This window comes from Anomalospiza imberbis, chromosome 1 (genome assembly GCF_031753505.1).
Source record: "Anomalospiza imberbis isolate Cuckoo-Finch-1a 21T00152 chromosome 1, ASM3175350v1, whole genome shotgun sequence".
Classification (NCBI taxonomy): domain Eukaryota; kingdom Metazoa; phylum Chordata; class Aves; order Passeriformes; family Viduidae; genus Anomalospiza; species Anomalospiza imberbis.
The window spans coordinates 37,304,814-37,322,520 of record NC_089681.1 but is presented as its reverse complement, the minus strand read 5'-3'; the positions used below and the strand labels follow the sequence as shown (position 1 = coordinate 37,322,520).

General features: G+C 35.4%; 1 protein-coding gene across 3 annotated transcripts in view; it reads left to right on the top strand.

Annotated features, from left to right (window-relative positions):
- RAB2A (RAB2A, member RAS oncogene family) overlaps nt 1–17,707 on the top strand; it is a 98,304-nt gene that overhangs the window by 69,657 nt on the left and 10,940 nt on the right. For 2 of the 3 annotated variants that reach the window (XM_068188076.1, XM_068188070.1), the window contains exons 3-6: nt 1,890–1,957; nt 11,457–11,539; nt 12,885–12,977; nt 16,111–16,222. In XM_068188076.1, coding sequence (XP_068044177.1) covers nt 1,910–1,957; nt 11,457–11,539; nt 12,885–12,977; nt 16,111–16,222 — 336 coding nt within the window. In that variant the 5' untranslated portion in view covers nt 1,890–1,909. Of the gene's footprint in view, nt 1–1,743; nt 1,767–1,889; nt 1,958–11,456; nt 11,540–12,884; nt 12,978–16,110; nt 16,223–17,707 lie in introns of those variants that run through there. The other variant, XM_068188084.1, reaches the window with a different exon arrangement.

Below are 17,707 nucleotides of genomic sequence, written 5' to 3'. Positions count from 1 at the left end.
GGGAGCAAACTTGGGGTAAATGAGTTCATTACCTGAATCTGTAATCGGAAGATTAACCCCCAGTATGCAAATGGACCAAGCTTACATAAGTATGAAAACCTGTGACTGGTCATCCGCTTTTGGGTATGACTCCTGGTGAGGGGGCTTCATCTGCCTGAAATGTACCTGAAAGACCCTTCAATAAATATATCTGCTTTTTATTCCCCTGTATTTTTGTCTGGCCTCTGTTTTTAGGTAGTCCCTAAAGGCATCAGAAGAGGCTGGAAATGCTTCCTTAAAAGTGAGGGCATGTGTGTATTTTGGCCAGGTTCTCCCAATTACCCAAACAGATTTGGAAATACAGATAAATAAAGAACATGGGTTCAAAGTTCTATGAGTGCCCCTGTGGGGGAGATGGGGTGGGTTGAATTCAACTAATAAATGCCCTAATGTTTGTATTAGAAGTCCTGAAAATGTGTTGATTAAATATACCATTGTAAACATTCTAGCTGTTTTGCCTACTTCCCGTAGGGCATGCCCTTATTGTAAACCTGATCAGCTTCTATTCCTTCTTTGAGAACAAACTTGATGTCAAACTGTGTGTGTTTTATCAAATTCAGTATTTTTTCCTGGCATGTATTTTGATGGAATAGGATAAATATCCTTTTTTTTATGGGCTTGTGTGCAGAAACTAAACATTTAAGATGATTGTTGAATTTAAATCAGCAGCTCTATAGTGCACCATCAGTGCACTTCAAGCTTGTACATTTCGATATCAGGTAAAATCTTCAGTGTTTACATGTGTAGTAGTCCAAGGACCTTCCCCTGGCTTTGCAGCCAACTTCAGGAAGAGCAGTGTCATTTACCTACTTCATCCTTGCTGCCTCTCCACTTCCATTCTTTCAATTTCTTTGCATACAGTTGCTGCAAATTATTTGGTTGCTATAGAGCACAGGGGTCTTTGGCCAATGGCTTTTATTTGGCTCCAATATCCTGTTGGGGAACTCTGCCCTTTTCACCAAAAGTCATTCCGCAAGAAGCAACACCACACCTTCAAATATTCCAAGCAAGCTCTTGAAGAGACATCTGGAATATTTCAACTTAGGGCTGCATAATAGAAAGTCTTGGGTCCATGTCTAGACAATGACCAATTTCAGCAAAATGTCAGCTAGCAAAGCAGTATTTTTTTTTTAATAATGGTTATAGATTAATGGAAACTTGATAGTCTTTAAATATGTCCACTATCTCTAGCCATTTGTTAGATTTCAACTGCTGCATTAATAGCCCTAATTTATACTTGATTTTGTTAATGATCTCAAAAGTGCTTTAGAAATGGTATAGAAGGTTGAATTTTTCACTGAAGAAGTCACTTCTGTTTTTTTGGAACATACTTTTTTTTCCCTCAGTTATAAAGCTTGTGCTTTAACTAGCTAGAATTTTGGAAGTAGCTTTTTTCATAAAGACAGGATGATTTTAATTAATACAGTAATAAAATTTATCTTTTTGTAGGTTACTTTGTATGCTCCCTTAAGAGATTCTTTTATTGATAAGGAATTGTTTCATTTTTTCTAAACTGGCCCCAGCAATCTGTCATTGGTAGAGTGTTAAAATAACTGTGACTCTTCATTTCCTGTTTACATTCAAAGGGGTGTGTTTCTCCCTCTAATCTAGAGCTAATAAGTGGTTTGGAAAACTTTGTTGGAAATACATCTTAGACACTTGGACAGTAACAGTTACCTTTCTTCTAGAAAGCTCTTTCAAGCTGCTGGAAAATTGGCTAAAAGCAGGTTGTGAAAGAGATTATTTTCCTTCGAAGTTGTCTGAACTTAAACTTAGGTTCTTGCTTTCATAGTACTTGACATTCTTCTTTCTGATATGTGCTAATGTAATCTTTTGTAAAATCTGTTCAGGTGTAGAATTTGGTGCTCGAATGATAACTATTGATGGAAAACAGATAAAGCTTCAGATATGGGATACGGTAAGTAATAAATCATAAAAATTGTTTAAACATATTGCTCCACTAGCTTTTCCTCTATTCTGGCTAAGCTCTCTATCATCAGCATTCAGAGACTATGTACTTTGTCTTCCAGCTTTCTTTGATTTCTATGAAGTAAAAAATTTGCTAATATGTCCTTTTTTTGTTGTGATATGTTGTTTGGCATTTGCACTGTAACTTTCACAGCTTTGTCAGATTTATAAGACTGGAACACTGCCTCACAATTTGGTGAAAGTCTTCTGTATTACCAAGAACTTCAATTTCTCTAAACAATCTTTTTTTGTGCATTCATGCAAGATTTGATAATGACAAAATCCTGTTGTGATGTGTCTGCTATCTTTAATCAAGAGTTCTCTAGAGGAAATGTTTGCATTTCCAAGGTAGAAGAAAACACATGGCTCACTTTTCATACAAGACTTAAAAACACAAGTTCAAGACAGTAAATATTTCAGTGAAGAAAGGACTGGTAAATGCTTTAAGTTTCAAAACACCTTCCAAAATTCAGACTTTGACATTTGGGGGGGTTCAGGTTAAGAACATATATTGGCTGTTCCTGTGTTGTCAGTCACTTTACTATAAAGCAGTCAGCATCACTGTCTGCACTTGTGATGAAGTAGGTTTAAGATGTTCGTACTGGTAACTATATCTTTGAAATGTATTTGAGTGTTCCCTAAGACCGAGTTGCCTGTTTCCTTTCCTAAAAGCATTTTAGGATACCTTTAGAAACTGACAGGTATGTCATCCCTAGCCTCATGTATGTGCTTTTTTTTGGTACAGCAAATCAGTGGAGGGACATACATTCATATATGCATGCCTACATATGTGCATGTGTACATAAAAATTTAAATAAATATAATATTTCAGTGAACTTCATAGGTAAGATCTTACTTATTTTACAGGTTTTTTTACTTGAAATGGCACCTAACACCTGTGCCTCATTTGAAGTTCTAAGAAAAAGGCATAGAAAGATATGGCCAGCTTATTTTAGCCTTTTTCTGCTCTGGGCATTTTTACTATTATAGTCATGGATTGCAGACTACCAAGGTGGCTGAGTATTTCTAAGTTCAATAAACAAGCAAATCTCTGCATAAAAAGTAACTTTATAATCAAACCCTTAGTATATAGTGTGACCATGTGACTACATACCTATATTGGCCCTTGTTTTCTAAAATTGGGGCAGATTTGTCTGTAGGCAAAAGTACTAATTTTTCTACTGTCTTTCACTGACTTTGGAACTGATTCTGTTAATCTCCTTAGATAACAAATGAACTTCAGCTGTGTTTCAGTAGATCATGCTTTTCCTGGTGCCTCTGACTCAGTGGCTCTTTGCAGTCTGGTTGTTGTCTTGAATGCATGCAAATTGTCCAGCCATAATGGCAACCTAGGTTCTTTTGGCAATAATTTATAAACTTGATTTGAGCAGGGAGTTTCTTTCTGGCTAACTTCTTAAGTATATCATACATAAAGTAAAAATATTAATTGAAAGCTTTACATTGAGCAGGCTGTATGCTGATGCTGTACTTAATAATTTATAAATTGTACACAGTGAATGACAATATACTGGCCTTAGTTAAAAGTTTAACTGTATGCAATGTGGTTTTTAAAACACAGAATATTCCTGTTCTAATCCAGTCTTGGTTTGTCAGCATATCTGAATTCCACTGTATCATTTCTGATCTTGGGTACAAAGGTATTGAAGGAATAACAAAAATAAGAAACATGATGAGGTAATTCTCAAGAGATATTTTACTTATGAGTGTTAAGGTACACAAATGTCCATAATTACTAAGGTTACTGTGTTCTATCTGCAGTGGGCATTTTTTGGTTTTCTGTTAGCCAAAACTGGTAGCTGTTACTCATGCTATTTCTATATTTATTAAGCTGTAACAACTTCTGTTTGATGAGAGAAGGTTCATTTTACACCTGTTGCTAAGGAAACACATGAACTATTTATGGTTTTGGTTGGTGCTTACTGAGTCACGGCACTAGCCCTTCTCTTATTTGGTGCTAGCCTTATACATCTGCTTTTAATCCATCACTGAACAGGATGCATCTTGAGCAGAGGTATAAGAAGTGGAGAACTCGATAAAATTTGTTTGGATTGCTTAACAATGAACTTGCTTGCTTAAGAGAATCAAACTCTAAAATTCAGGTTTTTCTGGCCAGATACTGCTGTACAACAGTGCTCATTTTGTGTTGTCTTCAGCAGATCACTGTAGCCTCAGGGAAAGCCCTTCCTTGAGGGCTTGTAGTACTGGAACACAGTACTACTACGGAAAGTTGTAGTACTGGGAACACCTGGAAGCTGCAGCATATCTTGCTGCTGGAATATGTTGCACTTTACAGGGACAGCTGAAGCTTACACTGTTGCATGTACGTGAGATTGGTTTGTGTGTCCTTCTTGTATGATAACTCAATAATATTTCACTTTTTCATTATCATCCTAGTTTGGATTAGGAGCATGTTACAGAAGTTAATTCTGTTAACTGCAGTCTGTTTTCCATGTGAGCGTACACAAACTGAATTCCTTTTGAATAAGGCCAGACTGGAAGATATGCTTATGGAATGCATGTATACCTGTTAGAAATTGTAGTCCAGTATTTGGTCCTGTGAGGTGGTAGTCTAGTAAAACTAGTCTGATGCAAGGCCCAGCCCCCTCCTCCCCCAAAATCCCCACAAACAAAGATATACTTTACATGAAAGATACTCACTGTGGCCTTTGCATTCTTAATGTTATGTGTAGCAGTCTCAGCTCTACTGCTGTTCATGTCTGCACAAGCAAATAGTGTCCTGTTGTTCTTTCCCAGCTGCAGGCTGTTCTGGATCTCCCCAGTGCTGGGCTCTGCAAGCTTGCTGCTGTGTGTGCTGTGGCACGCCCAGGTGTTTAGCTCTGTGAGTCCTTGGGTTTCACTATTCCTTTTCAGTGTTTCTAGGTCTGTAAAGATGAGGTGTTGGACCAAATTGTTTGTTTGTGTGTCTTTAGATTATTTCTCTTGCATCTTTAGTCTTAGTAATGGCTTCCAGTAGTTGGATGGACTGAGAAACACTTTTGTCCAAACTGCTTAGTTGGTAATTGCTCATTACGATAAATTCATCAACTCTTTTGTGGAAGTGTGGTATTTGATCTAGTGTCAGCTGCACACGTAACTTTTAGAGAACTACAAGTGGTTTTATAGCAGCTAGTAAGGATTAAAATGACTATTCTGGAAGCTGTTAAGCTTTTTGAGTTTAAATGAGCTGTGTAGATAAGATTGGTTGTCTTGTGGCAGCGGCATAACACTAAGAAATATTAAAATTGCTTCTCTTCAGGAAAAGTTCATTGTTGTAGAGAGATAACTGGGCTTGTTACCTGGCTGAGTGAGTGGCCTTGGTTTTGTTGTTGAGGGGGATGTTCTGTATTGCACTGACTGTTACTAACAAGTCATTGTTGATGAGGAAAAATAAACAGTAATTGAAAGAGGATATTTGTCAGATATCTGCAGTAGGAGAGATCTGTGGTGACACTAAGAAAGGCTGATGTTCTCTAAATTGATATGAATATTAACTTTTCCTATGTACTTGAATACTATATTTTTAGTATCTATTTCAGATTTATTTCACAGAAATTAATGATTTAAAAACATTAATTCATATAGCACCTCAGTCCTGCTTTGACAGACTAAATATCTGAAATAATTGGGTTTTATAAACTAATTTTAAATAATTTCTTGATTCCCATACAAGTGTACTTTTTAATTGAATTTTATAGTGTTTTCTAGTAGTTGAGAGCTTTTATAAAGAAGCATGTTTGTGGAAGACTAGAGGCATAATTGTTAAAGGCATATTTCCCTTCCAAATATTCTGAATATACTAATTCTTCTTGGAAATTAAGGTATTTTTCTTGTTTGCAGTTGGTTTGGATCTATTAGAACCAAATAAAGTTCTCTTCATTCATTAAATGAATATTCATCCTAGTGTCTCTGACAATTGCTAGGATGTAGGATTCACCCCCAAGAGCTCTTTACTAACTGTTTACTTCATGATGTTTTTTACTTGCTTTAGTAGTCAGAGCATACTCATATGTTTGTGGGCAGTTGGTGTATTCTTTTATTACATTTTTACTGATTTGACTCTTTACCCATGGTACCTGTATGCATATTGCTGTACTGCTGCATCTCACGGCCCTCTGTTACACTACTGCTGTGAAGTTACAGGAAGAACTTACAGAGAATCTACTTTAGTTTCTGAAACTAGTCTGATCATCAGTCACAGACTTTGCTGCCACGTGGGAGGATTAACTTATTTCTGGATCCATGGATTGAAGGGTGAGACAAGGAAATCTGTCTGTTTAATAGTTATTCCTGATGCTGTTTGTTTAATATGACCATCATCTGAACTTCAGTGCTAGTAGTTTAAGTTACTGTTCACACTCATGATGTCACTTTAGGAAGCTGAGGCAACTTGATATGCTTTCTAGCTTAGTGTTCATGAACATTTGTCATGCTTAAATGTATTTGGTTATTGAAATACTATAGTATTGGCATGTTATTTTCTGAGTTGTTTTTTGATTTCTTGGCAGTTTATCCATGCTTTCTACAATAATTACAAGATTTTTACAAGAGCAAGCTCTTGCTTAGGATAAGGCCTTTAATGGGAAGAGTGTGAATCACTGTTTTTGCACAGTAGAACTCCTATTTTAGTGAGGGTTGCTACTTAAAACCTAAAGTTTCAAATACAGTTTCTTTCAGGTTATAAGTGTATTTCTGATAATGGAAGGCTAAAGCTTTGTTTCTGTGATGTGTTGGGAATTGCTTTGGCTAAGTACCATTTATTCAACACCAGCAGAAGAAAAAGCAGATGTACAAATTACCTGTATTTAGACATGTGTACAGTTTAATCATTGGAGATCTTTAGTCCTCTTGAAATTTCAGTTCTTACTGCATGCTGACAGAGTTATTCTCAAGCAACCTGTAACTTGGCTAAATCCATCACATAAATTCTGAGACTTTTATATATTATGATAGATTCTTCTTCTGTTTTTGTTTGGGAATGTCTTTGCTGGAAACAGCAGGGGTTATTTTTTATTTTTACACTACTTCTGTGTCCATTTGTCCTACATGCTTGTAAATCACCTTAAAATTCTTTTATTTTCTGGATTGGAGACATGATTGCAAGAAAGATTAATGCATTTGTATAAACAAGTTGACATGTGACTAAGAGGCTGTTAATGTATTTATAACTTCCAAAACTATATTTAAAGGCATGTATTGCTCCTCTTTCTTTCTGGAACATTTTATTCCAGGGATCAACTTCGTAGAGTAGTTCCCAGCTGGCAGCTGGCACAGGTGGTGTGACACTTGCAAATTGCTTATTTCTTAGATGTCTTTTTAGTCTTCTTTGTAAGGTAGGAAAGTGTAAACATGTAAATAATAATTCCCAATGTGAATGAAATGTTCTGTCACCGGTTTTGAACATACCACACGTGTATCTGTTTTCAGAGTGAGGGAATCTAGAGCCACTAGCTAGGTGTGTTGTAGTTCTCATACTGCATGTGGATGTGTACTATAACATTCATTCCCTCCTGATAAAAAACTATTGGTCAGCTTGGATGCTGAAGGCCTGCTGGGACATTCTCAGATAACTTGGTCCTTGAAGAAACTTTACAAATTCTTCAGCATTGAGAATAGAGAATTCATCAAAATTGATGAACTGTTTTCTAGGGAGATAATCTGTTGTGGATGCTAGTTTTTTAGCTACTTTCTTGTCCTGCATTATGGCTCTTTTCATTTTTCCCCTTACTTTATAGATTGAAAAATATGCAGTTAAGGGACTTGCAAGTAACTCTTTTTGAAAACAAAGGCTTGCCTGAGTATTTTGCAACTGATGCAACTACACTGAATACTTGGAAATGACACCAAGATTTCCTGTGGGAATAGTAACACTTGAAGTATTTTTTAAAATATGCCAGAGATACTGTGTCCATGATAACAGTTGCATAGCTTAAATGTTCCTGATAACTCCAGTAGAGGTCCTAAATTTCCATGTATCTTAGTGACCTGAGGTGATTGATAATGCTTCGTTTTCTGCTCAGATTGTTGTTTTCAAATTGTGTTTTGGTCTCTATACTGAAGTATACTTTGAAAAACACATGGGCTATATGTCTGCGCAGTTGAAGCAGGGATAAAGATTTTTGTACTTGCTTGAAGACCTATGACTTCTAGAACTATGTCAATATAGACAAGTCTCTGCTTATCAGAAAGTTAGCTTGTTTCTGTGAACCATTATGGTATGCATTGTAAAAGCTTACAGAGTAGAAAAGAGCCAAAAAAGAATGTTACTTAGCATTTAAAACATTTCTTGTTTATCAGAGGCTCACATTTTTTCATGATTAGTGAATTACTCATGTCAGACCTAGCACCTGTTTCTCTGAAGAGAGAGGACGTATGTTGTAGGATCCTGCAGGCAGCCATGTCTGAGCTGGAGTTTCTGTGTGTGAAGTGGCTGTCTGGTCTGGCTGTTACCAGAAGCATCCTCCATCTTCCCATTTCCACTGCAGTGTAACTCTGACAGTGGGTATATCCTGGAGTTGTCATGGAGCAAAAGCTTGTGTCACCTGTACTGGATATAATACGGCCTTGGCAAATACCCTGTTTAACATTTGTTTCCTGACTATTGCCTAACACCACAGCCCCCTGCCTCCCCCACCATCTTGATGTGGAACTCAGCAATCTGCTTTGAATGGCCCTACTTGAGCCAGGGAGGTTGGAATAGGGGACCTCCAGAGGTCCCTTTCCCACCTCAACTGTGAGGAAAAACTTTTTAATATGGAAGAGAGTTAAAAACAAGTAAGTGCTGAATTTTGCAGGAACACGAAGGGGATGGTAACAACAAAATTATACTAAAGATAAAGGATTTTCTGCTGGCATTGAAGCTGATTTTAATTTATACTGAACTTCTATACTGCTGCTTCTATCTGTTACTCCTTGTAACAAAAAGCTAAACTTTTGTAGGTCCTTCTTTGTAAGATAAAGTATAGTTATAGTACACTTGTGGTTTAAGTTAGTTTTGGCTAATAGCCTATACTTTCTTTCAGTTTTGACTTCTTTTGACTTTTGAAATAGCTTGTCCCCCCTTGGAAAAAAGGGAAGTGGACAGAGAAAACTGTCAGATGAAGAAGTAAAGTAACAATGATGCTTAAAAAAAAAAGCTTTGGAATGTATGCTACATGCCTAACCCTATGTTTGACCTTCTGTATTGACTCTATATTGACCTTCTAGGTCTCATTCAGAATGATACTGTTAAAGTAGCCAGTAAATTTTATATCTAAGGGGTTTCTATGATATAATACATTTTTATGTTATAGATAAACATTAGTATAGTGGAGCTTCTTTACAGAAACTTAGTTTTCTTTTGCTTAGAATGAAAGGGAATTGAGTTTGTGTTGTCCATTGGTATATGTAAGCATAAATTAATTATTGCTACATGGAGAATGCGATCCCTTCACCAAAGGAGGTACCATTTTCTACCCTTTCCTTAAGGAAACAGTGATACTTAAATTTCACCATTGTCAAGTGAGGCACAATTAAAATTATTACAGTAGTTTCAGTATTTATATACTGAACTTCTATAAGTGATGCTTTTAAGAATTCACCATTCATACATTTTTGTGAGCTCTGCTAGAACCTCTGACAATGTTGCTTGACCATGATTAATTACTCAGGGAGATGAACAATTTCACATGTCAGGATGGAATTTATGAAGGTGTAACAGGAAATCTTAATGTGTTAGGTGAAGTCTAGGTCATGTGTAATTTTAGGCAATGTATGGAATACCCTGATAACAGTAAGTTAGTTGTCTGTTTAGCAGGGAAATGTTTCATTTATCTACCATCCACTTGAGCTAATCACCACACCAAGAAAAGGTGGTGAAACTTATTTGAATTTCTATGTAGGAAACTAGGTATTACACTAAAAAACTGTTGGTTATTTGTTTTTTTTACTATTTCTTGGTATATTCTATTGGTTGTCTGTGTTCTATTACCAAAGTTTACATGAAGATGTACTTGGACTCTTGGCCAAGAGCAAATATGAGTGTATTCTAATGGTGTTGAAACTGTTGAGTTGTACTGCATTTTATAACTGTTTCCACTGGAATGGCTAAGATAAAATGTTTTCCCAAATAGAAGTTTCTGTTTATTCTGGAAGATAAGGATGCTTTCTGAAGACTGAACACATCTAAATTTGTTGTGCCACTGTTCTTGTTGAGTGACAGTATCTAGATTAAGTTCTCTTTGAATTCAAGAAGATGTAGTATTAAAAAAAGTACAGTAACTGTGAGAAGAAAAAAATGTTCATATACTAATTTTTAGGCATGCCTGAAGGGTTCCTTGTATTTGATAAATATTTCATTCTGCTGTTTAATGTTTTTAAATCAGGGCAATTTCCTATAGTTCTGCAGATTTACTGCACATAGGGGTTTTTTCAGCAGTAGAATTTCTTAACCATGTTCTGTGTTATCTTTGAATTATGCTAAAACATCTGTTATTGCTAAATATTAGAAGTAAATACATCTTCTAGCAAGTGTCAAGTGCTAGATAGCTCTTCTGAAAAACATGAGCATGAAGAGCTCAAGATCTGCAACCATGAATATTTATTTTTCAGGACTGTATTCTTTTGAGCATGTTCTTTTAGGTGCTGTGATTTTTACAGAATGTTTCTGTGAGAACTGTCTAATTTATGTAGACTCTCTGAAGTTTTTCACAGTGTATATGAAGATGACTCTTGCATCTTGTAGCTGCTTTGACAAGCATTATTTATCAAGTACAGAGGAAATTGATTAACTGTGGAACACAATTGTGTAAAATTGAATTCACAACCATTTTCTGGTTTTTCTTAATAAAATGATTACTGAAAGAATTCCATCTGAAGACTGTTGAAAGCTGGCTGCAGTTTATGATATAACGGATAAAATCTGCATCCTTGGCCTTCCAACAACCTTTACACCAGCAGATGGTGGGCGTAAAGATGTCATTCATCATTTATTTACAATGGACTTTATTTATTCTAGTGTCAACAGCTGCCCCAGGGAGCGGGTTATTGAATTCAAATGTGAAGCTCTGGGTTATTTGCTTCCTTTCAAATTTGTCTTCAGAGCTTAGTTGCTAGGAGTCCATTCTGTGCTCTAATAATGATTCATGTATTGTGAAGCCATTCAGTAAATTGGGTTGTCAGGGATTGCCAAAAAAGGTTTCGAGGTCTTGTTCCGATTTTTTTTGTTTTTAACAGCACTGTGCTGTAGTTTGTGTCTTCTCCCTATGTGCCTTCTCTTGCTGCTGTTGGAGACTTTGTTCCCAGTTGTCCCCTTTCTGATTTCTCATCCATACTCTTTTTTTATCCCCATCTCTTAAAAGTAGACTTCTATGACCCTGTGATTCTAAGTTCATGGTTTTCAGGAACAAAAAATAAGTATTAGATATGAAGTAATGAAACTTTGTGTTCTACAGGCAGGGCAGGAGTCCTTCCGTTCCATCACAAGATCATACTACAGAGGGGCTGCAGGGGCTTTGCTAGTGTATGACATTACAAGGTGAGAATACCAACTGGATTACAATGATACGTCTTTGTAGAATTGTGCTATGGTGTATAGTAGTGCTAAGTGCCTCATCTAATTTAGTTTTTTTTATAGATACTGGTAATCTAACATTGTGTCAACTTTCTTTAAGTACTCTAATAAGGTATAGCATATGTAACATATATACTTCCAGTTTTCTCTGTATGGTAGTTGAGAAAGCATGCATAATATCTCATAATGAAATAAAATATTTTTATAAACTATTGACCATAAACCTCTGGATTGCCTTTACTGAGAAATACCAGAAAATACTTCATTAATTCCTTTCTAGTGTTTTATTATCATGAGGGATATTTTTTGTTTAATTATATCAGACTATTTTTACTGAAGTGCTATTCTGCAAACGAGTGAAATAGTAAAACATAGAAGTTTGGTTACATAAAGAATACCAGGATACTTGTAACATTGCTGTGTTTATGAGGTTTGGAAAATACAGGTCTTAATCTGATAACTTTTTTAGTAGCTGATCAGAAGTTACTAAAGTTTCCCTGCTATATTAAATAAAGTATCTATATGTAATTATCTGTAAAACTGTGGGTACTCTGGCTGGTTTATGAAAATGTTCAGGCTCCAAAGTCCTGTTAAGTTGTCTGCCTCCTTTTTTGGGTCTTGGGTCTTCTTGTTGCATTGAGCAACCACTTGTACTGGAGATTTCTTGATATTTCTCCTGTTGTTCCCTTTTTACATTTAAGTATCAAGAAGCAGTGTATAATTTCCTTTGCATTTCCAGTAAATTAATCTTTGATTAATAAATAAAATACAAATCTTAAAACCACTCTACAAATATGGGATTTATTACTTAGTTTACACCTTCTGTAGAAACGGTAATGTGTTGCATTCATGCACCTCTCTTTAAAAGATTTTACTGCTAAATTTATTATTCAGTTTAGAAACTCACATAAAAATTATCAGCTATTTTCTGCTTTCAGTAAAACAAATATTACTATATGAGTATGTGTTTATTTGTACTCTTGTTTGGCTTGGGTGAAGCTGATGGGTACTTCTAAAATTCTGTTCAGTTTTTATATGTGTATAAAATTACAGATTCTTAATGTTCTAAGAATCTTTTTTATTCTTTGTAGCAAACATGTTTTCAATTACTTTTTAGGCAGAGTTCATTAATACTGCTTGTTTGCTAAACTTTTGTTTGCCCATTCTCCCTCTCACGAAGGGATTACTAGCTTTTATCCCTAGAGCATGTGCACTAATAAATGAGTGGTTATTCAAGTAGAAAAGTGGACTAACAGGGGAAAGATTTCTTAAAATACTGCTTTTAATGTTCATTCTCTTCTATACTTAGGAGGGACACTTTCAACCACTTGACCACTTGGTTAGAAGATGCTCGCCAGCATTCCAATTCCAACATGGTTATAATGCTTATTGGAAACAAAAGGTAAAATTTTATTAGCTGTTATTTTGTAAGAGGGAAAGATTTAACTTCTCTGCATTGCAGCTTTTTGATTTTCTTATTTGTAGGCAATATGTTAACTTCAAATTCCCTTCTGTCACTGTGCATAGTTCTGTGGTGAGCCTAAAACCTTTCTTAGTTTACTTAGACTAATACAATGTGCAGAACCTGGATCAGCTACATTATATTCTGAATATCTGTTTTAGAAGTAATTTTACTCCAGGGGATTGATTGCAAATGCGTGAAGCAATGGATTAAATGAGTTACTTTCAATTGTGCTTTTTTGTTTCTGGAATCACCAATTAGAAACACCTAGATCTCCCCCTTATAAAGAGAATATGATTCCTAATTTGGGTGTTCTAAAGTGCTTTAGTTTTTGGTTAAGTATCACATCAGAGAAGATGTCATTTAAAAAAAAAGCCCGTAGTATAGGACTCACATCAAAAACTTCTCTCAAATGTAAGAAGTGCATTGAGACATTTCTGATTTACAAGCCTCTTCCATGTTCTGTACCTTGTAGTTGGGACTGGGGTCAGAGAATGCTTTTTCACTGTTTCCTGGTAAATTCACTTACTTGGTCTTCTCATCAGCTGCACTGTCTAAAATGATAATATTATTCCCTGTTGATGCTGAGACTTGGTAATGAAAGTCTTAATAAAAATTCATCAGTGAATGTATTATCTAATTCTTGTAGTTCTTGATCCAGTGAATTCTTGATACAATGAAATCTAGCATCATAGCTAGATTTTTTTTTTCTGGATACAGAATTTTTTCAAAATATAAAAAGCATCAGCTCAGAATTTAATAACCTGTTAAATATGGGCCTTTCTGTAATTGACTAGAACTTGTGTCCATGCCTCAGTAATTCTTGAAGGTAAAGGTGCCAGTTGAAATAATGGTGTGTATGCACGCCCCTGAAAATTTCATGAGCAACCACATCATTTCTTAGATACTACTGAGAAGCAGCTTTGTGATAGTGAGTCTGGGTTTGCTGTTCGGGCCTGTTGAACTTTTATTTTCTTCTTCTTCCTCCTGTTCTCCCTTCTATTTTCCCCCAATGCCCCAAGACCCTCTACCTCCTCTTGAAAACCATGGTATATATTAAGTAATTGTGAAGTTTGTCGGTTTTTTTCCACATTATCTGGTAAATGACTAACAGCTTTATTTTTAATTGAGGAATGTGTCACGCATAATCTTGACAAATTAATATAAAAAATGTAATCTTGTTTTATTAAATGAAGCTTCGGTAAACCCGTGATGACCCTGACCAACTGTTTTTATACTTGTGTGAGTAAAAATATGGCACTGAGAGAAACAGTAAAGTGTACTGTTTACTTGAGATAAGTTTGCATACTTAATTGACATCTGTAACTCTTTCTGATTATTCTTAGCTGTTAAACTAAATTTTTGTGTCTTGTATTCTGCAGATGCAGACTGATTTCATACTTCCAGCTAGCCCAGTAATTCCCAGTTACAGCTAGTTTTTTTTCAAACAATAAATATACTTAAAATGTGCATGCTAAATTGTTACAGAATAAGGTGCCATATGAACTAAAGGTATTAAGAGTTAAAATTTTAAGCTTTTTAAAGGATATTATTTTCAAGGAGGGCAGGAAGAAAACTCCTTCAATTTTATTGCAGTATCCTGAAAGAGTTCCTGTGGTAGGGCATAAGACTAGAGATGGGTGGAAGGAAGAATGTGTATGCTAGCATAGTAGTTTTGAAGGAATAAATACTGCTCTTATGGCTCCCAAAAGTGCACTTGACATAAGTTTGTAGTACTGACTTATTACTAGAGTTGAAGAGTGTTGAGAATTTAGTTTGAAATATAATGGCTGTTTGTTGAAAACATTACAAATACTAGTGTTAAAACATTACAAATACTGTACTTAATCTTCTTTCCAGAACAAAGCATAGCTATATTGATCTAGTAAGACCAAATGCTTCGAATTATTGGAATGGAGAGAGGAAGACAACTGTGGTTAGTAGAAGCAGTTAAAGATCTTTAAGAATATGTTTAGGTATCAGTATTGAGTTTTGCTTGGGCTGTCACTGCAGTTTTTGATACAACTGCATTATTTCAAGTAAGAAGTTATTTGTTTATGTTCTGTCATAGAGATACCACTGTAGTGAATCAAGGTTGTAAATAAAGGTACATTTGAGAGTAGCATGGTAGTAGCAAATAAAGACATTGCTCAGGTTGAAAAAGATAATGTCAGCTAATACTGGGAGTGCTTAAATATAATGAACATCAACTTTTAAATTGTTTTGAGAAGCTATTTCTTGTATCCTTATCTTTAATTTTTTTTAATATTTAAATAATGTGCTGAATTGTATGGACTCTGTAACTCATCTAAGCTAGAATTTAGTTAAAAATTACAAAAACCTGCTTTGTTGCAAAATAGATTCCACAGTGAGTATTACATATTTTTAATATATGTATCTATTAAAATATATTTTAATATATGTATAATTACAAAGTTGGAAACACTACAACACTGAAGTCTAGCATGATAAATATTATTTAGATACTGACTGCACAATAAATATAGCTATTTCTATGCACTTTAGTTAAAAATTTGTATCTAAGATATTTTTACATGTACGACTTAGATGAAAATTAATTGAAATATATATCTTACATTTATACAACATTAATAAGTATATAATTTTTATTGCTGAATATGTAATATACATATAAAGAAGGACAATCTGCAAATTTCTTGTTTCTAAAGAATCTTTAAAAAGTAAGGGTAAAATACTTGTGTCTCTACACAAGTGATATATACTGAAAGTAAAATGTCTAAAGTTAGTATTCAAGAAATACCTAGATGAATACACACTCATCCTGTAGAAAGTTATTTCATGAAGTCTTTGATAAGATTTATGTCAGCTAGAGTGTATAGCTCAAGGAAGTGTGATGCCAGTGGCTATTCAATATACTGTAAGTGGAGGGCTTACAATAATTCTACTTTATTTAAGGGCTTGACAAGTTATACACCCAAGTTCTAATGTGGGCTCTTGGCTTCTCAGGCTTATAAGCATGTCTGTGAAGAATAATCTTTATATGGACATGTTAGACCACATAATTTAACTTTTCTTTTTTCTTCTATCTTAGTGATTTAGAATCTAGACGAGAAGTTAAGAAAGAGGAGGGTGAAGCATTTGCACGAGAACATGGACTTATCTTTATGGAGACATCTGCCAAAACTGCTTCCAATGTAGAGGAGGTAACTTTGCTCAACACTGGCTTTTTACCAAAACAGTTGATTTAAATTGCACTTGTTTGTATAGATACTATTACTCTAGATTTTGGGTTCCTTAACTTGAATTAGCTACTCTTTAGATTATGAGAAAGACAGTGTCGGTGTTGTAATTGATTACACAGCACTAATTATATTGTTGAGACTTCCTAGCTAATGTACTTGTGGGTTTTTTGAAGTGTTTGATCAGAGAAATGGATAACTTCTGTCTGCTGTGAAATCTAAGAAGTAAGGCTAGAAAAGATTTGCTAGTCCAAAGCAAGCCAAGCTATTTGGTATTCTTGGCAGATGTCACTGTAACCTGTTCTAAAGGCTCCTGGTGTATCACGAGCTCTTCACCGCAATCTCTTGCAGTGCTTTGCTATTTGTAATGTCATCATCCTTCCTGTCTACTACCTAGTAGGAATCTTCTTCAATTTGCACACAGTTTCTATTTTCTGTCCTCTACAGAGCTGCTGAGGGATCATTGCCTTGGTTACTGTAGTCTGCTATGTATTTGAAAAATTTTTTTAGTTCTTGCTACTTCAGAGAACTTGGATTTTCCAAGTTTGGCTTATAGTTCACATTTCTGAACACATGTGGGTTCTTGCATCACTCACCTTGATTTACTGCGTTCCTTTCTTGAAGGGTAGTCAGGGTGAGCTGAGCTCAGCTGCAACTGAATACCCACCAAGTAGCTCACTCAGTGCTTTTGTCCAGCAGGATGGGGGAAGAACCAGAAGAGCCAGGTGAGATAAAACTCAGGGTCTGAGACAGAGTTTTAAAAATTAAGCAAAGAGACGGATGAAGAGTGACAGAAAGGCAGTAATTCACAACTTCATACAAATAAATTGAATTTCAAATTGAATTTAATTTCTCTGAGAACCAGCAACTTTGACTACTCTTTGGTTTTTATTCTTGAGCATTCTATCATATAATATGAGATACCCCTCAGGCCAATTTGGACCAGCTGTCCTGGCTGGTTTATGTGCCTCATGATTTTGCCTACCCTAAGCCTAATCACTGTCAGGAGAGGGCAGGTAAGAAACAGAAAACTTTGACACTCAGTAGTAGCTAAAACATGGGTGTGTTATCAACATGTTTTAGTCATAAATCCAAAACACAGCACCATGTAGGCTGTTGTAGAGAAAACTGTGTTGTAGCCAGACAAGTACAGTGGTGGACCAAGAGCTCCAGCTGAGATGCTAGTGCTATATACAGCAGAAAGATGGCTTCACATGTCTTTCAAGCCCATACTAGGTTCATCCACACTGACCTTTCCTGTAATGACATAGCTTCTTATACTACATAGTCCATCATTTCCAACTATCCGAAACTATTCATTTCCAAAACTATTCTAAATTCAAAATGGTGTGTGACCAGTGAGGTATTCTTTTATTGGTAAAGCCTTTTAGTTATAATATATTTAAGGTTTTTGAAAAGTTACAGTAAGCTACAGATGACTTTCACAGA